This window comes from Myotis brandtii, unplaced genomic scaffold, assembly GCF_000412655.1.
Source record: "Myotis brandtii unplaced genomic scaffold, ASM41265v1 scaffold48, whole genome shotgun sequence".
Taxonomy (NCBI): Eukaryota; Metazoa; Chordata; class Mammalia; order Chiroptera; family Vespertilionidae; genus Myotis; species Myotis brandtii.
Window position 1 is genome coordinate 4,174,377 of NW_005368341.1, and position 22,860 is coordinate 4,197,236.

Sequence of the window (22,860 nt, forward strand, 5' to 3'; positions counted from 1 at the left end):
GCGAGCTTAAAATTTCCCTTAGAGTGCACTTTAAAGATTTCCACTGATGATCTCGGAGGAGTGGCACCCAGCCATTGCTGGGATGAAATAGCACACGTTGTTCAAAGTTGGAGCCATAATTGATTTAATGCATATTTTTACTACTTTGACATTTATCTTATATGAAAAGAATAATTCTATACACAGGTAATACATAAATAAAATTATAATACTATGTAACTCCAGAAAATAGTGTTTGATGATTGGCCTGATTTTTTAGGAGAAGAAAGAAATAGCTTTCATCTAAGTTTGCATGTTTCCTGGGTCATTGAGGAAATCATGGAGCCCATCATGGGAGGACCTGTGTCCTCCCTGCCCCTCCCATCCTGACGGCAGATCTGTGTCTCGTCATTTGGATACTGTTGGATTTCCGTTTTATTGCTGCCTTTGTGACCTTGGCTTTGAGCCCTCTGATGGCAGTTGATTGCCCTTCAAGGAATCTTTGTCATTTGAGGGTGAGGACTCTGGTGAGGCCAACAGAGGTCTCTCTGTTTTCAGCGAAGTCTCTGGTCTTTGCTTTCCTTCAACCTTCACACGAAGGAGTTAGGGCCTAAAATGACCAGAGCCCTCACCCTAAAATGACAAAGATTCCTTGAAGGACAATCAACTGCCATCACAGGGTTCAAAGCCAAGGCCCCCTCAGCAGCAACTGCATTTTGATTCGAACTCATAATCACTAGCTGTTTTCATTGATGGGACAAGGACTGAAAGTGCGGTCTCTTGAGGATAGAATATTCAGAGCTCCATTGAGGATGATCACTCACCTCTTCCCGAACCATTTACCATGATCCTGCTTTGGTAATACTTTTCTTTTTTCCTCTCTAGGCAGGCGGTTCCCAGGTGATCTTCACAAATCCTTTGGAAATCGTCAAGATCCGCTTGCAAGTGGCTGGGGAAATCACCACCGGCCCCCGAGTCAGTGCTCTGTCTGTCGTGAGGGACCTGGGGTTCTTTGGGGTTTACAAGGTAACTTTCCTTTTGGTCATTTGTCTGACTGCGTGCTCATCTCCTAAACTAGTCACTGCTCACCAGCATGAAATTGATCCCTCGCGTTTCCACACCTGGAAAAGGTCATTGCCACATCTGTGGTCTAGTTTGGTGCATTCGCTACATACTAAAGATTCTGAACTATAGCTGCTGCAGTCCACAGGGCATCTTCATGCCAGTGAGAAGGAGGTGCCCTTCCTGCCACCCACCAAAAAGCTGTCCTTAGAAATACACAAATCAAGGATGGCTGGTGTGAATGACGCCCGCTGGCGCTGTTCAGCGCACAGCTCTTTGCAGCAACACTGGCTGGAGCCTTATTTGGATTTGTTATTGATACAACAGCTCCCAGTCCTCGGTGTTGTCTGCCATGAAGGATAGATGCATGAATCACAGGGCAGCATCTTTCGGGAGGTATGCTGAGCTCAGTGTAAGGAGTCCACACCAGATCAAGAATGTATTTTCTGATCCTATACATCTCAGCCCTGTCCATGTGGATGGCTTGTCATAATTGTGTTGCATCTTAACCGTTTTTCCTTTAGAAAATAGTTTTTCAGAAGGATTGGAAAACCAAACTTTTAGAAATTTCTTAAAATTTGTGATTCACACTCCTCTCCCAAAGAAGGTATAATGGAATATACTAGAACTTGTTTCATATATGCCCAGCTATGATGCTTTAGCAAACATGAGGTGGTCATCATCTTTTAATGAGAAAAATTAAAAAAAAAAATGTTTCATGGCCAACTTGAATAAGTAAACCTTTAGGAATATAGGATGAGAAGGCCAATGTCTACTTAACATAGTTTTCATTTATTTCCATAAAATGTATGTGCCCTTGACTGGGAATTGAACCCGAGATCCCTCAGTGCACTGGCTGACACTAACCACTGAGCAGCACCGGCCAGGGCCACTTGATCTACTCTTTGACTCGGTCATTCACATGGTTTTGCAGTGTTTCATCTTTATTCCAGGCTGGCACTTCTGCACTCTGTGGACATAACGCCAGGGCAGTTGTTTTCTTTTTCCCCTGTTCTCAGCTCACCCTGTAAAAATTTACACTGCTTTTTGGAGTGAACTTTAAATGCCTTGTTTGGACATTCAGCACAGCAAGTTGTGAGAGCCCACCCCCACGTGCACTTTTGTAACCTTCTCTTTTTCACTATGTTTGCAGGTCAGTCACCTTGCTACACATCAGTGTTAGTAATAGTTGGGGTTGTTTCAGGTACATTTGCCTTCCCTGTACTTAGTCAAGTGAGGGAAGAGTACCCCATCATCTGAGACTTTGTAAGGATCAAACGTAATGGGATGCCCTCTTTCCCGGGGGTTAGCTTTAAGGGCGGTAGAGAACTTGCCTTAGAGTTTGGAGTCTGTGGAGCTCGGGAATAAATATGCCGATTTTTCAAAGTAGCCCTTAAAATGCTCAATCTGTGAGTGTTTGCGGTGGAACACAATATTCTAGCTATTTCATTTACCACATTATTGCCCAGCTGTAAGAAATAAACAGAATTGTCATGAGGCACAGCATGGATCATTTTGAAGTAGAAAAAAAAAATCAGCTTCTTTTCTAAATTTTTAGGTTCTTGCGGACTAGAACACAATGTAGCAGCATGTCATTTTGACAAGATGCCAAGCAGTCTTTCAACAGGTTGTCTAGTAAAAAACACTTAGGTACTAACGGTAGTGACTGCTATGGAAATGTCTAGATGGATAAAATGGTAGAAACTTGTTTGCTGACACCGAAACAGAGACTGTTCAACTACCTGCAAATGATACAAGACTGAGACGTAGTCCTTTTCATCTTCAGGGTGTTTCATAATCTTAATCCCCTTTAACACCCCCTGGAAGTCCTTGGCCTCCTGATTTTGTAGTCAGGAGAACAGAGGCTGCCAACGGCAGTATCTGAGCCGAAATCGAGGCTCAGAAGTTTCTTGTTTCCACTTTTGTGCTAAAATTGCTTTCCTGAAATGAGCAGGATTGCTCAAGTTTGAGCAAGAGACCTCTCCCATATAAAGTTAGTTTAATTACTAGTCTGGTGGTTTAATCTAGTTCAGAGGCATTCCTCCGGGCTGGGTGCTGCTTTGGGTGCCTTGGTAATTACCATGGGAAGTCGCTGGCACTCCTGAGCTTCCGGAAACTTGATTTCATTGCACGAGAGTGATCTTGCCGTCCTTTCCTTTCTGCTGGCCAGTGGTGCCCTCAGCGGAATTCGCTAAGATTTGTAAGCCGGGATTCATTCATCGGAGGTCGTCGGAGGTCACAGCTCCGTTCAGTCTGCTTGGTCTTCATTGCCTGCCCAAGTTGTCCTCATTTATATCATCCCAAATGCCAGCCTTAGGTTTGGTTTCCTGTGACTCTCTTCTCCAGGCGCCCCCACCTTACCCGACCTCTCCTTGGTCAGAAATCATATTAGCAACTCAATGTCCATGGTTTTATGGTTGTCAGAGCTTTGCTTTGCTATGTCATTGACATTTTTGTTGCTGTAGGTAGTACTTCTTGGTAATAAAGCTCTTCACTGATTCTTGTCTTGGTTGAGTAGAAAGATGACTTGGAGTGACTTAAGACCTTTACACCTGGTATGCATCCCTCCATCTTTCAAAAAGAGGACTACTGTCCTAGTTTTAGTTGGGACAGGTAATCTTCCTTCCTTCCCTGGGTCCTTTTGTTTGCCGTTGTTAACATGACAATGCGGGACCCAGGAGGGGGAGTGGTTGGTTCTGTCCTGTGTGTTTAGGCCTGCGGTGCTTAACCTCCCTAAATTGGACTTAACCCGGCTTTCTATTTTTCTCCTGAATTGACTTGCAAAATAGCCCACTATTCTGTGACTTCCCCGTGAATGGTAATTAGAATACTTGCTTTAGAAATACATTTACAACTGAAGAAAAAAAAAGTGGATGTGGTAAACATTTCACATTCCTGAGGTTAGAAATAGTTCTAGTGGACCCTGTAAACAAAGCCTCCTCTTTGGGTACCATTTAGAGAGGTTTAGTTACAGCACTGAGTAGGTAGGTGATTGAAGTAAAGGCAGGATAATAAACGGCCTTTGAAAGAGCTTTTTGAATGTAATGGAGTTTTCAAAAAATCTGCAACTCTACTGCTTTTCTGAAGAATGCAAGAGGATGTGTTTCCCTTTCTCAAGGTAACTTTTGTTTTATTACATAAGCCCCTAGCGCATGAGATATGTAAAATAAATCGTCAGTGAAAAGAAAGTGGCATCTATGGACTTGTGAATGTTACCTTTCCTGTAGGAGCCAACAAAGCTTTGCTGAGGAGACGGATTACACCTGAGGAATGGAATGGAACTTACTATTTAACATTGAATGTCAGCACAGCGCATGTAGGCTGAGAGATGCTTCCTTAAGCGAAGGAACAGTTTCTGTCTCTTTGAGTTCAAAAAGTGGGCAGGGAAGCAATGACAGCCAGGATCCATCATGCAGAGTTGAAAATCATTTTTGGATTGTGCTCCTGTGTGGTGCATTGGAAAGTCACTTGCAAATATGGGCTGTATCTACTGTGTTCTAATCAGAGGTCTTTGTCCACTGCATTCTAGAGCATTCAGATATATAGTCATCCGTGCACATACTTGTTGTGCATGTGTGTTCATTCATTGTGTATGTGTCGATGAATCATTGGACTACTGTCCATAAAATCAGAAAGCAAGTAATGATATATGTTCTTGATTATTCTGCTAGTTATCTCAAAGGGATGTCATTTGTTTGTTTTGTTTTTAATATATTTTTATTGATTTTTCTAGAGGAAGAAAGATAGAAACATCAGTGATGAGAGAGAATCATTGGTCAGCTGCCTCCTGCATGCCCCCTACTGGGATTGGCCTGAAACTGGGACATGTGCCCTGATCATGTGCCATGTTCATCCACTGAGCCACAACGGCCAGGCCTATTTGTTTGTGTTAAAGGAAATGCAAGTTTATGTTTTTAAAAAAAATCATATAATTCAGAAATGTCTGAAAGTAAAATTCTCTCTACCCCTTTCAATCCCATTCTTTCTTCAAAAGATAACCATTGCTTGTGTTTTTCATGTTATCTTTAAGAAAATAAAACCTACTTAGGTCAATATTTACCTCTCTCCTCCTTTCTGCTTTCTCTTTCTCCCTGAATATCACTAATTGTATCCATATCAGAATCTTGTGTATGTGTGTTTTAGCAAAAATGGAATCTTTCTAAGTGCACTATATATCTTAAAGCTCTTTTCTCATTTTATTTAATAGCTGTAGAAACATTTTTAAAGTATTTTTTAAGCAGGTTCCTACTGATGGGCATTTGTATTGTTTCTAGTTTGGGGATATTACAAGCAATAGCAGGGGGAATATCCCTGCATATATTTGGATATACTTTTGTGAGTTTATCCCAATGATAAATTCTAGCAATGAAAATGTGAGATCATAGGGCATGTGCATTTTTATTGTTAATAGATTTTGTCAAACTGTATCATTTTATCAATTTTATGTTGGTAACATGTAAGTACACAAGAAAAAAATTTCTCAATTTAGCAGCTTGTAAAGAAATACTCATTTTTATGAGCTCATGGCTCCACATGAAGAAAACACCTATTTAGTCATTAGTGTGAGGAGCTGATGCCATACTAATTTTCTAACACCAAGGGCATGCTATGGCTTTACAACCTCTTCAGTGACAGCTTGCACCCTTCTTCTCCCACAGGTGGCTTTTACCTGGACCTCTGGGAAAGCCTCCTCATGGGTTTGACTCCCAACTCTTCCGAACCCATTGTCCCCACAGCAGGAAGGTTGATCTGTTTAAACTGTGAATCAGATTAATTCACCCACTCAGCACAGGTCTATTGAGAGCTGACTGTACTCCCTGTTCTAGCCATTTAGGGCATGGCTATGAAATCCAAGTCCCTGCTCACACGGTGGTGGCTAGAAAAAGTCAGCCATCAAGATAACAAACATGTGACATCTGTTGGTGCTAAGAACCTTAATGAAGAAGCAGGCAGGGTAGGGTGAGGGTATGGAAAGGGCCAAGGCAGGCTAGCATTGAGGGAGCGGGGTGCATTTTAGTAGAGCAGTCAGGGAAGGCCTCTCGGATGAGATGACACTTGAGCGGAAACTAGCGTGCCCTACAGGAACGTTGTCCTTGCCCAGCGGCTTCCTGCTGCACCTAGAACAGCACCCTAGCTCCCTCCCTGCTGGCCTCTCTTCCCCTGCACTTTTGTTCCACCCTCCCTCTCCTCTGGCTGCCCTGCTGCCATTCCTTCCCGCAGACACTCCAAGCGCATTCCCTCTCACTTTTCAGTCTGCTTGAAGGCTCTGCCCCTCATTTCTTTGCTCAACAGATGCCTGCTCAGAAAGACAGCCAGGTCACTGCATGGCACCTGTCACCATCTGATAGATTTCTCCGTGTGTGTGTCTCCTTATCTGGAGTGTGCTTGCATACCGGAGACCTGTCTTGTTCACTGCTGCTTGTAACAGTTTCTGGCACACAAGTGGACATTTGATAAGTATTTGTTGAGCCCATGAAGGGTAAGCAAAAGCCACGTGTTTACAGGTTATCACAAGGGTATTAGAGCACTGACAGTGGATGAATGTGGGCAAGTAATGACCAAAGAAGACCATGATATTGGGGAAGTCTAATGCAAAGAAAGGAGACATCCATTCATTCACCCAGCAAGCTCTGCCCTGGGGGTATGAAAGTAAATCAATAACGCATGGTTTTATAAGGAGTTTACCATCTCGTGCCTGCACACCCCTATGGGGGATTAAGCCCGCAACCCAGGCCTGTGCCCTAACGAGGAATCGAACCATGACCTCCTGGTTCAACCCCTGAACCACATTGGCCAGGCGAAAAATATTGTTTTTATAAATCAGTGCCCAAAGGAGTTGAGTATGCAGAAGGGGTTAGAAAAGATTCTTAAAAATATTAGGAAAATGATTATTATTTTTTTTATCATTCTTCCATTCATTCACCAAATACTCGTTAAGCACTAATTCTAATAGGTGCCAGAGTTACAAAGATTGAATGCAGTATTATTGCCTTCAAAGTGATCAGTGTTAAGGGAGGTGAGAGATTATAATCATTCCAGTGCCATAAAGTTCTTTTAAAAAATAATTCGATAGGCAGTATAGTTTTGAAAAGAAGAAAATTCAAATATTCAAGAGTAGGTAACAATAAAATGTTAGTGTTCTCGCCCTGTGTTGCAGATAACCTACCTTTCCAGGGACAAACATTTTTTATCAAGTTCATGCTTTGTTTGGTTGTTGTTTCTTTTCCTTGTCTTTTGCTAAGTGCCTGCAGAATTAGTTTTAACACAGCGCTTTTTTATTTCAGCGACACTTGTATAATATAGCATGCTGTCCTTCAGGTTTTAAGTATTGAAAATACTGCCACTCACTGTTTGTGGAGTGCTCTGAATATATTTTCCAGCAGTGACATAGATATCTAATAATCTATTCTTACCTCCCTCTGGTTTCTAATTGTGACCAAGGTATACACTTAAAAGATGGCCAGTTTAAGAAATGTCCATTGACTGTAAATTAAGGTGATATGTCCCATGTGGGATATGATCAAGTTAGCAAATTATTTGGTAGGATTAGGTCTTCCACCAAATAAAAGATTGATTGGTTCTTACCTGATAAATGTAGAACTCTACTGTGATTCAAGTATGAAACCACATAGGAGTCCTATTCCAGTTTCTGTTTAAAGAATATATTAGCTATTTCTGTTTTCTGCTGTAAGAGGACAGTGTGTTTTTCATTGATTGTAATAATTACCTCTATATCATCACCTTTCATTGAAGATCCTTGGGCTAAGTATTTTACTAGGTCCTTTATATGAATCATTGGATGTAAATTTAATTCTGATGTCAATAAAAATGTTACTCGCATTTTAGAGATAAGGAACTGGAGGCACCGAGAGCATAAGAACTTCACCCACCATCAGATACCAAGTGGCAGAGCAATACTTTGAGCCCAGGTCTCTGACTCCAAAGCCTGCATGCTTGCTCCTGCAGTGGCCTGCTGCTGGTGGGGGGTGGCAGGATGCAAGTAGAGAACCATCGTTAAGAGGATTTATTTTAAACTACTTCTTTGAATGCAGTCTGCTTCCTCTCTGAGAAGTCATCCTCTCCAAGAATTGCAGTGAGGAAGGTGAAACACGAAGAGACTTCCCAGCTCAGCTGGCCCATCAGCCACAATTGCAGAGAAATGGCCTTCATTGGGCACGCCGAGGGCATTGGAATAAAGAGCTCTCCCTTTCTCCCTGGATCTACATCAAGGAGAAGAAAACAGAGGAATGAACACACATTCCCTGCACAATATTGGAGGTTGAATGAAACTTGTCAGGAAGATGGTTCAAGAGCATTGGTTCTCTCTGGAGGGTTTCTAGCCAGTGGCAGAGGAGCACTGTTGATGGCAAAGCATCGTGTGGTAGAAGAACAGTAGGGAAGAGCCAACACTGACACAGGAGGGAATTTCCTACCCAAAAATCTCCAGTGACCAAATGCCTTCCTTAAAATTGCAATGAAATTCAGGAGAAACCGATATCCTAAAAGTCTCTGGAATAAAGAAAACAAATAATAGGCACTGATATTTTACATTAAAATTGAATTCATTTCAATGTCACTGATATCGAGTCTCCAGTTGTTGGCTGGTTTATTTGGTTCTAACTCCAACAACACAATCATACCAGGTCTCGGCATCAGTGATATTTCTCACCCAGTTCAAATCCCAGCCTCGCGGCCCTAACTGTCCCTGGACTGGGCAGGAGAGGTGCTGCCAGGCTGTGAGCCTCGGGGTAACTGGCGTGGGAGAAACCAAGAGGAATGCTGAGGGATCAAGACATGACATGCTGCCCATTGTGTGCAGCTCCAGGATCAAAATATACAATTATACATGCCAAATAAATTCTCAACCTGCAAGTTAGGGAAAGAGGGGTGGCTCTGACTGCAGGTGCCAGGAGCATTAAATAACCTTCGCAGACAAGGTGCACCACTGTTGTCTTGAGGGCTGCAGGGTCCCCCAGTCTGGCATTTGCCCCCCAAGCTAGACAATGTGCATTCACGGCAGGAGTCTCTGTTAAGCCTCCGTCTCCCAGACCTGCTGGCTCCTGGTGCCCAGCCCTGACACAGAGGTGCCTTTGTGAGTGTAATTACCTTCCCCTGTATTAGAAATAGTCTGTTTAGAGCTGTATTTGCAGGTACAGCTAGAATAAGCAGGAATTAGCATGCAAAAAGACCTGCCCTGGCCCTGACTTCTTTATCAGCAACCACCCTTCAGGACTGTTTTGTTTTTTTTTCTACCCCTCAAATTGATTGGGCAGGTGTGATACCAACCTAGATGAAGAGCTTTAAAAGAAAAAGGGGGGAAAAAGACATTGGAGGTAGCAGTGTGTGTGTGTGTGTGTGTGTGTGTGTGTGTGGTGTGTGGTGTGTGGTGTGTGTATGGTGTGTGTAAGATACAAATCCTGTTGTGTTATATCTTTTGACAGTTTCATGCCAGACAGAGCTGCCAGAGTAAACTTGAGTGGATGAGTCCAGCAACTTAAGAGTTGATTAAAGCTCCCTTGGGCTTTCAACACAGTGGCCGCATCCAAGAAAGCACGAGACGCAAAATAAAGAATCCCTTTGCCGTGGTGATACCGTGGCCAGCATCTCTAGGCCTGCGTCTCGGGCTTGTGTCGATTGTGGACTCTTAACTTTAAGTTAAGTGAGGCCTGCCCTTAAAGAAGCTTTCCTGGACCTTAACTACAATGATGACGCGAGACTTCAGAATGATACAGAGTTGGTGTAGGGAGAGAGTCCATCACTAAACTAGATCTGAGTTTTGATTCTAGTTTATTTACATAGGGATCTCCCCGGAGATGCCTTTTATTGTTCCTGTCTGTTATTGGTGGGTCTTTTATTTAAAAGGAGGGAAAAAAATACACACAATAATTTACCCTCTTTGGAGAAAGAGTGCTTTAATGAATAGTAAGAGATCAGATGATTGCATTTTGTGTTTATTAATTTTCCCCAGGTGGCTTTACTGTGTACAGAGGACATTCAGGGCTAACCAGAGGATGTCTGAGACAGGGCTGCCTCGGAACCAGTGAGAAGGAAAGGCAGGAAAATGTGGGGATTTTCTTATGCGGCAAGAACGGTTCAAGGTTTATTTTAGGTGGCACACACTTTGTAACTTATTAATTTTTTAAATGGCCAAAGTAATTATTTTTTGTGTTGCTGACGCAGGCACTGGGGCCGCACGGAATGTTTCCCTTTATTATAAAGTCGCCTGTTCAAAGTGGCTGATCACCTAGTAAAAATTGCACGGGGGCAAGCAGAATTCAAGTCAAACAGGTTTCTGTTTTGCTGTAGGATGGAGAATGGGTGTTCACCACCCATGTGAAGGATTTATCAAGGAATCCGGGGGAGGCATTCTCTCTGTTGGGACTTTAAAAGCCTTTTTACATCCTGCTTCCCTTTTCATTGTGGGGAGCCACAGGTCAGGTATTGCCTGGGGCAGCCTTACAAATTGGCACCTGCCTTTGTGCCTTTGACCTGAAGGAAGTGGTGAGGAGAGGAGGCCAGGGGAATTTAAGAAGCCTGTGCCTTTTTCTCCAACCTTCTGCAGAGTTAGCTTTCCTTGGGAACTGGGCTCTGGTGCCTGGGGAGGGAGAGGTTGGGGGCACCTCCTGTTCAGACCAGTGATTTGCTGCCTGGAGGAGTCTGAGCAGGTGCTGGGCTGTGGGGGATGCAGCACCGGAGAGGCAGGGAGAAGGGCCTCCTCCTCCCCACCCCCTCCATTGCCCTTCACATGTATACTGCAGTGGGCACTTTACAGGGACTAACACAGTCATCGCCTCCTTTATTCCTAAACCTCTCCCCAAACCCCGGAAGAAGGCAGCCTTTAGTATTTGTGACAAATGAGGAAGGTTCAGAGCTCATCTCCAGATACCCAGCGACAGAACAGAGGGGTGTGTCATGGGTTCTTCATGCCTCAATCAGTAGAAATTTGAGTTTTTAAATGTTGAGTTTTGGGTGTTTTTTTTATAGTATATTTTTATTGCTTTCAGAGAGGAAGGAAGAGGGAGAGAGACAGAAACATCAGTGATGAGAGAGAATCATTGATTGGCTGCCTCCTGCACGCCCCCTGCTAGGGATAGAACCTGCTACCCTGGCCTGGTTCATAGGTCAACGCTCAACCACTGAGCCGCTTCGTCCAGCGAGGTTTTAAATGTTTTAACTCGCTGGCAAGGCTGTCCTGCTTCTGCAGAGCGGAGATGGAGGCTGCTGCACACGTTATCTTTCTTCCTTGGCGTTGCCTTTTCTTCACATTTTCAGAAACCTAAGACCTCTTACATAGTCTGACATTCGCTCCAGTACGCACAAACTACTTGATTTTTATTATGCACTGTCTGATCCCTGGTAGGAAAAATGCAACATAGTCCTATCCATTTTTCCTTAGATTTGTTCTTTTTGTGTTTGTTTGTTTGTGTTTTGATTAAGCCATTTTTCTTCTCAGTCATCTGGGGCTGTTTTCAAACATCTCTTGAAGCATCTCACACCCATTAAGAGGCGCTTGTTTTCGCTCTGGGACCTGGTGGTTATCCTGATTCCAGCAGAGAGAGCTCCTTCTGGGGAAAACCCACTGCTTCTTCCCGTGGCCTTACCCTTCCTGTGTCCCAGGGCGATTTCAGATCACATCTCCCCGGGCCTTCTGATCGCAGTGAAGCCATATTCACTGTTCGTTCTCTCTCTCTCTCTCTCTCTCTCTCTCTCTCTCTTTCTCTCTTTTTCTTTTTCTCTCTCTAATGTTACCATTCCAGTTCAGAATTATCCATGACTTCCTCCTCAGCTCTGTTGTATCCACAGCAAATTACATATCTTTGTTTGAAAAACAAAAAGCTTGGTTTTGGTCTCTAGTATAGTTTTCCAAGAAATGAGTTCGTTGTCCTTGCAGAAATCTGACAACGTAGCCCAAAGCCTCGCATTTCTCTTTTTAGTTGTGGTTTTCTCTGTGTGACTTGGCAAAGCTAACTCAGTGTCACCAGGAACGTGTCTTAGGCCCCAACTGACAGCCAAAGATTTTGCTGTTTTCTAAGCTAAATCAGACAGCAGTTCCTGGCCCCTGGTTGCTCACACCCTGAAACAGGCCAGGCTGACCGAGGCGGGTGTAAGAGCGAGAAGAAAGCCCGGAACAGCACTGATGAAGTATGGACAGCATGGAGCCACATGGAATCCACTCCCTGTCTACCTTCTAGATAAAGGATCCTCAGTGAGAAAGGGTGGCATTTGGGTTTAAATGAATGAAGAGCTGGTATTTAAGAGGTTGGTGTTCCCAGCTTAAAAATCGTCTAAGAAGATGCAGCGTGATAGGTCCCTTGATTAATCAGATGAATGGGTCATTGAATAGCTTTACCTGAAAGGAATCAAGCTGACGAAGGAAAGGAAAATGGGAAAATGGCAGCATTACAAAGCTTTGAGAGGGTGAGGATACCAGGCCTAATCTGTAGGACAGCCAAGACCAAAGATGGCTGACGAATGAAGGAGATGTTAGACCATACTCCCCCAAAACAAAAACAAAAAGAAAATACCAGGCCTACTCTGTAGGACAGCCAAGACCAAAGATGGCTGACAAATGAAGGAGATGTTAGACCAGCCGTGGGCAAACTACAGCCCGTGGGCCGGATCCGGCCCGTTTGAAATGAATAAAACTAAAGACCATACTCCCCCAAAACAAAAACAAAAAGAAAAACAACCATGAAGAAAAGGCATATCTCAGAACCACAGAAGCATGGTCCCAACTATGGAATGAATGGTGGTTGATATTGCTCTTCTTCTCACTTAGGCATTTAACAGTTTGGGGGTAGACAAGATAGAAAGGTGTGGGCTGATTGGCAGAACATGGTGTGTATTCTTTTCTTGAAATGTCTGCTCAAAGGGGACAGAGGCATCTGAACCCCATCTATGAGTGAGTTGGCTGAGAAATAAGCAACATGACAACGTCCAGATTCCGAGCACTCATTCTGGTTGGAAGGATGGGCCAAAGCAGGAGGAAGTTTAATAGGATTAAACATGAAGTGCTACTCTGTTGTTTAAGGCAACTAATTAGGTTGCAGGAGCCCTGGGTTAATAGCCGTTCCTCTGCAAAAAGACGAAGGGTTTTGTTACCCACGAGCTCAGTTTGAGTCAGGGGTGTAATGTGGAGTCAGAGAAGCAAAGCTACAGTAATGAATGCGCTGTGTTAAGGAAGTTTGACAGATTGGAGACCACCATCCGCCCCAAAATACCCAAGATCCAACATCCTTGGACCTCAGTAAATGTCACTGGGCTTAACTGCATCTGATGAATTTGGATGGAGTCATTATTTCCTTTAAAGAATCTCTAAATTTGGTGGAAAGCTTTAGGTTTTACAAAATCTGTAAAAGAAATGCTATTAAATCATGAAGTGTTGCAAAAGGGTGACTTCCTTTCCATTTAGCCTACCTAAACACAGTATACATCTTGTGGTTTTCGTTAGACGATTAACTGTTTCATCTAACTGGGCACGCATCAATTCTCAAGGCCTCCCCATGTCACCATTTTGACACCAAAAATTATTTGGTGAAGACTTTGTTCTAGTTGTTAATTGCTTTACACACAGGTATTAAATGTGTAGGAATTATTGTAAATATTTTAAAGCATTTGTCAATGTTTCATAAATCCTGGAGGGTAGGGGTAAGTATGTGAGTAGATTAGGGGATCCATGAACCCATTGAAAAGGCATATAATTTTTTACATATGTGTAATTTTTTCTGGGAAGGAGTCCAACACTTTCATCAGAGTCTCAAACAATACAAAAAATAAGCCCCTTCCCTTGCCACCTATCTAATTGTTCTACTTCCTGGTATATGAACAAAGAGGCATCTTGGCTGTTGCTGCCCATCTTCTGAGAACAAAACCTCCTTGAAATGCCAGTGACCTGCCATCAGTAGGGAAAGGTTGTCACAGACCAAGTCCCCAAATCACTTGAATAGAAATCTTACTATTAGAAAAAGCGAGAACTACCCCTTCTGCCTCAATAAAATTAGTTTTATTTTTAAAAAGAAAATTTAGATTTATTACTTGCAGAATTCGGGCAATACTTTTTTTTTTTTCTGTTACCTTTTCAACTTGTGAGTACAATTCAGTCTTCTCAGGGAATATTTTGTTCCAAGATAAGTTCCAGAGAAGCTTGATCTTCTCAATGGGATATGTGTTTCATGTGGTTTTTCTTCCTTTTCCAATGGACAGGGTGCCAAAGCATGCTTTCTGCGGGACATTCCTTTCTCAGCCATCTATTTCCCGTGCTACGCTCACGTGAAGGCTTCCTTTGCAAACGAAGATGGGCAGGTTAGCCCTGGAAGCCTGCTCTTGGCTGGTGCCATAGCTGGTGAGTACCCCTCAGAGAGCTCCGTTCCCACCCGCACCGGAACCACTACACTGGAACTTTGCTTCTAGCTGTTGACTGGGCACACAGGACTTGGCTGGCTATATGTTGCTTTGAAGAGCTACTGAAAAGAAAGGGAAGGAAATGAACCTTACTTCTGGCAGATTAAACTGTTAGACAAGTTAATTTCTTAACTCCAGAAAAGGCTCATTAAAAATGGGTGTGTTTGGTGGTATTATTGGATTCCAGTTCACGTTCCATTTAGTTTCCCTTCATAGCATAAGAATGAGAACTAAGTCGGAAGTTTAAAAAAAAATGTAATAATTGTGCTTTAGTGGTATCTAAGCACAAGCATGTATGACAGCTTGTCCAGAATTGAAGCAATAGTATTATCATTTAGAGAAAAGAAATGTAGTACAACTTGGTGCTGTTAGATTCCTTCTTCCTCCTCGCTGTATAAGGTCAGAGGATCTGGGTGTGCGTGTTAATTGAATCTCAGAGAGAAATGACTGTCATCTTTTTTCAGGGCTACAGTGAAAATATCAATAGAAGAGAAATAGATGTGGAGGTTGGTTTCTCCATCGCCATGTAAATCCCTAGAGGAAATTTGATTATAGCCACAGCAGGGATCAGTGTGTTCTTTGATGCTATTCCTGGTGCAGAGACCCTAAAGGCCGGAACAATCTGGATTAGCTCTCCAGGTGTTGACAAACATTTAATGAGTTAACAAACCCTAAGGCAGTCCTGTGATGCCTGGGTCCCAACAGTTTTGATACAGGTGGTGTTCTCATCAGATATGTGGCTTAAGTCTCCTGAGAACAACCCCCTGCTTTGAGAAGTTGCTTGCTGTTTTGTGGGCTCCTTGTCCTGCCTGTAGCCTGGGGAGCCCCTGGAGGAAGGAACCCAGGTAGCTGCTCTTTAATTCTTAATTAATTCTTTTTCTTCAAAGGCAGTGATATTGGCATATGAGGCAGGATTGATCCTTCCTGGCTGCCCGGAACCCTAGTGTAAAAGTAGCAATGAGATCACTCTACCTGTATCAGGAAATCATGATTTCAAGACAAGAATATAAAATACCACGTTTAATCCCATCTTGCCATTGACTCACTGTGTCCTTTAGGTATCATTTACATATATATAAATGATAATATTTTTTGAGCCAAAGGTTATCATACAGTTTGTTTTAAATTACTTGAAATAAGGTTGAAAACCGAATGGGGAGAACTAGCATACCACTTAGTAGTGCGTGAACTTGGCCAAGTCATTTTAATCTCCCCTAAGCTTTGGTTTCCTTGGCTATAAATGGAGATAATTACCAACTAGGAGATATGGTTGTGAGGCACAAGTGGGAGCAACCATGTGCCTAGCATATAATAAATACTCAATAAATGTTAGCCAATTGTATTTTGAATCCAAAAGAATATGTCTATAAATCACTCCAGAAATCAATTGTGAAATCAGAAGAATTAAAGCTCAGATCAAAGTCTAGGACTTTGTTTTTTCTTCACACCACAAAAATATCCCCTTTAATTCTTCCCTTGCAGAAGATAGCTATTCAGACATGATTTCATCTCTGGGTGGTGTTTTCTAAAAACCCATACAACCAAGCTATAGAAATTAGTAGTTGATTTCTTTCTCTTTTAGTTTTTTTTTTATGATTATGAAAATTACATAAAGGTTAAATAAAATATTATCCATTTTTCCACAACACTATAATCACTATTTAACATTTTTGTTAATTTTCTTCCCCTTGAATGGTTTTTAACAGAGTTTTGATCACACTGTATATATATGTGGTTTTCACTTAATATCATTTCTGAAGCATTGTTAGCCATCACAGCAAAGTGGTTCATGGCATGGATCATGGTGTCAGACTACCCAGGTTCATATTCCACTTCACTTAGAATCAGCGATTTAGAAGACAAGGTACAAAGAAATAAATACCCAATCAGAGCCGAAAAAATAAGTTTTAAATGAGGATAGTTTAAGGACCTTTGGGACAACATGAAGCGAAACAACATATACATTATAGGGGTACCACAAGGAGGAGAGAGAGAGCAAGGAATTGAGAAACTATTTGAAAAGAAATGATCGAAAACTTCCCTTACCTTGTAAAGGAAAAAGACACACAAGTCCAGGAAGTGCAGAGTCCCCAAAAAAGATGAACCCAAAGAGGCCCACACCAAGACACATCATAATTAAAATGGTATAGTTTAAAGACAAAGAGAGAATCTTAAAAGCAGCAAGAGAAGACAGTTACCTACAAGGGAGCTTCCAGAAGACTGTCAGCAGGTTTCTAAACAGAAACAGTTCAAGCCAGAAGAGATTGGCTTAAAACATTCAAAGACTGCTCCACCCAGCAAAATTGTGTAAAATTGAAGGAGAAATAAAGAGCTTCCCTGACAAGAAAAAAACCAAAGAAGTTAGTTACCCCCAAACCAATATTACGAGAAATGTCAAAGGGTCTTCTTTAACAGAGGAACATAGTTAAAAGATTAAAATAGTAGTAAATATGCATCTATCAATAATCACTTTAAATGTAAGTGGCTTAAATGCTCAAATCAAAAGACATAGGGTAGCTGAATGGATAAGAAACCAAGACACACATGTATGCTGTCTACAAGAGACCCATGTCAGAACAAAAGATATACATGGACTAAAAGTAAAAGGGTGGAAAACAATATTTCATGCAAATGGGAAACACAACTAGGATAGCAATACTTATATCTGACAAAATAGATTTGAAAACAAAGCCTATAGTAAGAGACAAAGAAGAACACTACGTAATGAGAAAGGGAGCAATCCAACAAGAGGATATAGCCCTTGTAAACATTTATGCACCCAACATACGAGCACTAAATATATAAAGCAAATCTTGATGGACATAAAGGGAAAGATTGACAGTAATAGAGTCAGTAGGGGATTTTGACAACCCATTGACATCATTGGATAGATCTTCCAGACAGAAAATAAACAACTAAATGGCGGCCTTAAATGACACACTAAATCAGATGGATTTAATTTATATTTTCAGAATATACATTCTTTTCAAGTTTACATGGAACATTTTCTAGGATAGACTACATGTTAGGACACAAAACAAATCTCAGTAAATGTAAGAAGACTGAAAGCATATCAAGCATCTTCTCTGACCACAATGGTGTGAAACTAGAAATAAATCACATACCAAAAAAACACACAAAGACATGGAGGCTAAATAACATGTTCATAATTGCATCCAAAAAATAAAATGCCTAGGAATAAATTTAATCAAGGGTGTAAAAAACCTCTACTCAGAAAACTATATGTCACTAAAAAAAAAAATTGAAAACAATACAAATAAGTGGAAGTATATGCCGTGTTCATGTTCAAATGTCCATACTTCCCAAAGTAATTTATAGATTCAATACAATTCCTATCAAGATACCAATGGCACATTTCACGGAACTAGAACAAATATTCCAAAATTTTATATGGAATCCCACAAGATATCAAATAGCCACAGCATATTGAGAAAGAAAAACAAAGTTGAAAGAATCACACTACCTGATATCAGAGTTGACTACAAGGTATAGTAATCAAAACAGCATAGTATAGCATAAAGACAGACACATAGATCAATAGAACAGAATAGAGAGCCCAGAGATAGACCCATGCCTTTATGGTTGATTAATATTTGACAAGGAAGGCAAAAACATTCACTGGAGTAAAGATAGTCTATTCAATAAATGGTATTGGGAAAATTGGACAGATACATGCAAAAAATGAAACTAGACCGCCTTCTTACACCATACAAAAAAATAAAGACTTAAGTGTTAGACTCTAAACCATAAAAATCCTAGAAGAAAACATAGCCATTAAAATCTCAGACATTTCTCATAGCAATATTTTTTATATATCGCCTTGGGAAGAGAAACAAACAAACAAACAGATGGGACTACATCAAACTGAAAAGCTCTTGCACAACAAAGGAACCCATCAACAAAATGAAAAGACAACGCACTTAATGGGAGAACAATTTGCCAATAATACATTTGATAAGCAGTTAATATCCAATATTTATAAAGAACTTATAAAACTCATAAAAAAAAACCCAATCCAATTAAAAAATGCACAAAGGACCTGAATTGTCAGTTCTCCAAAGAGGACATACAGATCACCAATGAACATATAAAAAGATGCTCAACATCACTAATCATCAGGGAAATGCAAATTAAAACCACAATGAGATATCATCTCACTCCTGTCAGAATTGCTATCATCCATATCAACAAACAAGTGTTGACTAGGATGTGGAAAAAAAGGGAACCTTTGTACATTGTTGGTGGGAATGCAAATTGATGCAGCCACTGTGAAAAGAGTTACCTCAAAAAAGTAAAAATGTAATTGCCTTATGACCCAGTGATTCCACTTCTGGGAATGTACCCCAAGAAACCCAAAACACTGATTCGAAAGGAGTTACACATGTTCGTTACAGCATTATTTACAATAGTCAAGATTTGGGAACAGCAGCCCAAGTGTTTATCAGTGGACGAATGAATAAAAAATTTGTGGAATATTTATACTCAACCATAAAAAAAGAAGGAAAAAATCACCTTTTATGACAGTGATGGCGAACCTATGACACGCGTGTCAGAGGTGACACGCGAACTCATTTTTTGGGTTGATTTTTCTTTGTTAAATGGCATTTAAATATATAAAATAAATATCAAAAATATAAGTCTTTGTTTTACTATGGTTGCAAATATCAAAAAATTTCTATATGTGACATGGCACCAGAGTTAAGTTAGGGTTTTTCAAAATGCTGACACGCCGAGCTCAAAAGGTTCGCCATCACTGTTTTATGACATCATGGATGGACCTGGAGAGCATTATACTAAATGAAGAAAGCCAGTCAGAGAAAGACAAATACCATATGAATTCACTCATATGTGAAGTCTATTGAACAAAATGAACTAACAAACAAAATGGCAACAGAGTCATAGATAGAGAACAGACTGACAGCTGTCAGAGGAGAGCGGGGTTTTGGGGCAGTGTGAAAAAGTTGAAGGTATTAAACAAACAAAAAGAAAAAAAAAGACCCTCATAGACACAGACAACAGTATGGTGACTACCAGAGAAAAATGGGGGTGGGTGGAGGTAGAAGAGGGTCAAGGGGGGATAAATGGTGAGGAAAAGAGATTTGACTTCAGGTGGTGAACACACAATACAGTATACAGATGACATATTATAGAATTGTACACCTGAAACCTATATAGTTTTATTAACCAATGCCATTCAATAAATTCAATAAGAAAAGGGGAAAATAATTTAAAAGCAATTCTTAGGTTATTTTTAAAAAATGTAATGGAGAGATTAGATCAAGGTAATGAACTGAACATATTCATCCGTCTTTCCTCCTCCCAAATACCTTAAAATGTAAAAAAAATACATTTTCAAAACTCCTCACTGACACTAGAAAATGTCAGCAGCAGCCCTTAAAAGGCGGGAAACGGAACCATAGTGACTCTGAAATTGGACTGAAAGATGCCACAGAGCAAAACACTGGTAGGAAAAACTACTTGTAGTAAAAGCAGATCCAGAGAATTTTGACCTCTGAGTGAACAATACAATGTCTGGAGTGTGGGGATGGAGGTTTCAGAGTAAATCATGGCAAGGGTTAAAGAATTTCATTTCCTGTCTGAAGGTTAGGCGTAGTCCCCTCCCCCCCCCTCCCCCTCACCCCCTTTTTATTTGGAGCTTCAGGCAACACTTGCAAGGAGGGGGATTGAAAGAAAGCAAGGTTTAAGATAATTTTAGGCATTTACCACAGATTGGGGGGGCGGGGGGTGGTGATAATGGCCACTCTTCCCCATAGGGGTGTAAAATAATTCCCTCTACTTCCAGAGTGAAGTGCTTTGTACTTCAGCTGATTTGGAAGTTCCCCACTCCCGCAGCTAACAGCCCCTTGTATCCAGTTAACAGGCCTGTGTCTCAAAACCCATAGACTGCATCCAGTTAACAGGCCTGTGTCTCAAAACCCATAGACCATCCTCCCATTCAGGAGAGAGGCCTGTGGGTGACACTGTCCTAGGGTGACACTGGTAGAAGCCTCCACAGCACTAATCAGCCTGTCCTTTGAACTTGAATATCAATAGACAGAAAGAGGTCCTCAGACAAGACTGAGCTGTAAGGCAAGTAAACAGATGAATTAGAGAGAAAACAGGCAATTCAGGGAACAGAGAAGAACTTTGAAGAACTATAATTAAGGTCCTCAGAGAGATTTTAAAGGAACGATCAGTAAAGAGGCTTCCTTGAAAGCTAATAACAGGATTGCCAAGATTAAAAATCCGTAGATGGTCTGAATGATAGAATGGATTTGATCAAAGACCAAATTAGGCATCTGGAAAATAAACTCATAGGAAAAAAGAACAACAAAAAAGAACACTCTAGAATGTGGAGCAAAAAGACAGAGATGAAAACTTTGAGCACGTTTAAGAGATATGTAGGATTAATCCAGGAGGTCTAATTCAATAAGGGAGGGAGGACTTCTCACCTTCAGTCCTGGGTAGCTTCAGAATGCCAGGGGAGGATGTCTCGGACCTCAGTTACATTCCCAGCACACGAGCGTTCGGACCAAGTTTAAGTGAGTTTCTCCATGTCGGGACTCAAAGGTTACCCCTCATAGGCTTCCGAGTCAAAATGAAAAGTGAATTTAAGAAAGAAGAAAATGTGGGATACATGAAACAGCAAATGAAGTTAAACCTGAGAGTCTGTGCAAATAACTGTTCACTTTGGCACACACTTTGTTTTTATACAAGAGGAGTCCTTGGGAGGCAGATAAAGCAAAGGAAGGACAAAGGTGGCAGTGTGCTGAAGGGCTCACCTGCTGGTGAAGGCTGTCCAGCTAACTACTTCTACACATTGTAAATGTCACACCTGTGTAATAAATGCACATAGCATTTGAATATATTGGACAGGAAAGGGTGGAGTTCAAAAGCGAAACAAAAGCAGAGAAAATAAAAGCCGTAATGTAGGGCGGCAGAAATAAGTCTGTTAACCACAATAATAGCCACAATGGAGTGGATTCAATGCTCCTAAGTCAAAACAGATGCCTTCCGATGAGTTCTGAAAAGAAATCGAGTCACCTGAAGTTTGAGAAAACAGTGACATAGAAAGATTGAACGAGAATGAATTGAAAACCATGTACCAGGCAGATACCAACAATAAGCAAGTTTAGCAATATCAGTGTCAGACTAAATGGAAGCCAGGGTTTGAAAATAGCATTCAGAAGTACAGAGGCATGTTTGCACTTATAAAAGATAAAATGCACCGACATCAGCCTCTAAGTCAGCAGTTCTCAACCTGTGGGTCGTGACCCCTTTGGCTGTCGAACGACCCTTTCACAGGGGTCGCCTAAGACCATCCTGCATATCAGATATTTACATTACGATTCATAACAGTAGCAACATTACAGTTATGAAGTAGCAACGAAAATAATTTTATGGTTGGGTCACAACATGAGGAACTGTATTTAAAGGGCCAGAAGGTTGAGAACCACTGCTTCTAAGTATTATCAACATAATACTATCTTATAAAACCCCAACTTAAAAGTATGACACGAACATGGTATTTTCTCATTTCAAGTGAGAATCTCCACACTTTTCTTAGAAGCTGATACAAGCAGGTAATTTAGATAAGGATGCGAAGGGAATTTTTAAAACTCTTAACCTTGATCCAAAACAAATAGGTATGAACTCTGAATGCCATAAACAGAGAGGTACATCCTTTACAGATACTAATGGGGTAGTTAGGAAAATTAAGGATGACTTTCCCCAAAGGTGTCTTTTGCTGGCCATGCTTCCTTTTTGTTGTAAATGAACTTCTCCTCTCCAGCTGCTGTGTCCCCTTAAAGAGAGGTGTTTTTTTTTATTGGCTAGAGAGCACCCCGAATTGTTCCTGTCACACGAGTAATGGGTGGTCCCGAGGTCTCCCCGTTTGTCTATCCCTGAAGCCTCAGGTCCCCTCCCTGTTGAGGAACCTAGAAGAAGCCTCCAAGTCTAGCCCCCTCTTGCCCACCCCCATCCTTGGGAATAGAGAACACTTGGCCTTGATCAGTATAGCCTTAGCCTTTTAGAAGCCAGGAGAGACCAGGCTACTTGTCTTTCCCAGCCTTTGTTTTGGAGCAGCCTGTTGCTCTCCAGGTGAAGAGAAAACCCCTGTCTACAGAGAGACAGTTTCTCTGAGGGCAGCTGCCTCATCTGAGAGATGGGAGCTGGGGATGGAGAGCCTGAGCGTCTAGTGCAGGCTACTGTGTTTCCAGCAACCCCCCAACAAACACACGTGAAACTAAACAATTATGTTTAGTAGAACACATGAAAAAAAACATATGTTTCTTTTGGCAATTTTATTCCACTAATGAGTATCTTTCCTCTGCCACCGCACCTCCCCTCTCTCCCCCCCTCCCCCCCCTTAATACATCTGTCTCGCTCTTTTTTTTT

The 22,860-nt window shown here is 41.4% G+C and overlaps 1 protein-coding gene across 1 annotated transcript in view; it reads left to right on the forward strand.

Annotated features, from left to right (window-relative positions):
* Nucleotides 1-22,860, forward strand: part of SLC25A13 (solute carrier family 25 (aspartate/glutamate carrier), member 13) — a 136,438-nt gene that overhangs the window by 110,153 nt on the left and 3,425 nt on the right. The window contains exons 15-16 of the mRNA XM_014547556.1: nt 865-1,005; nt 14,245-14,383. Of these exons, the coding sequence (XP_014403042.1) occupies nt 865-1,005; nt 14,245-14,383 (280 nt within the window). The remainder of the gene's footprint in view (nt 1-864; nt 1,006-14,244; nt 14,384-22,860) is intronic.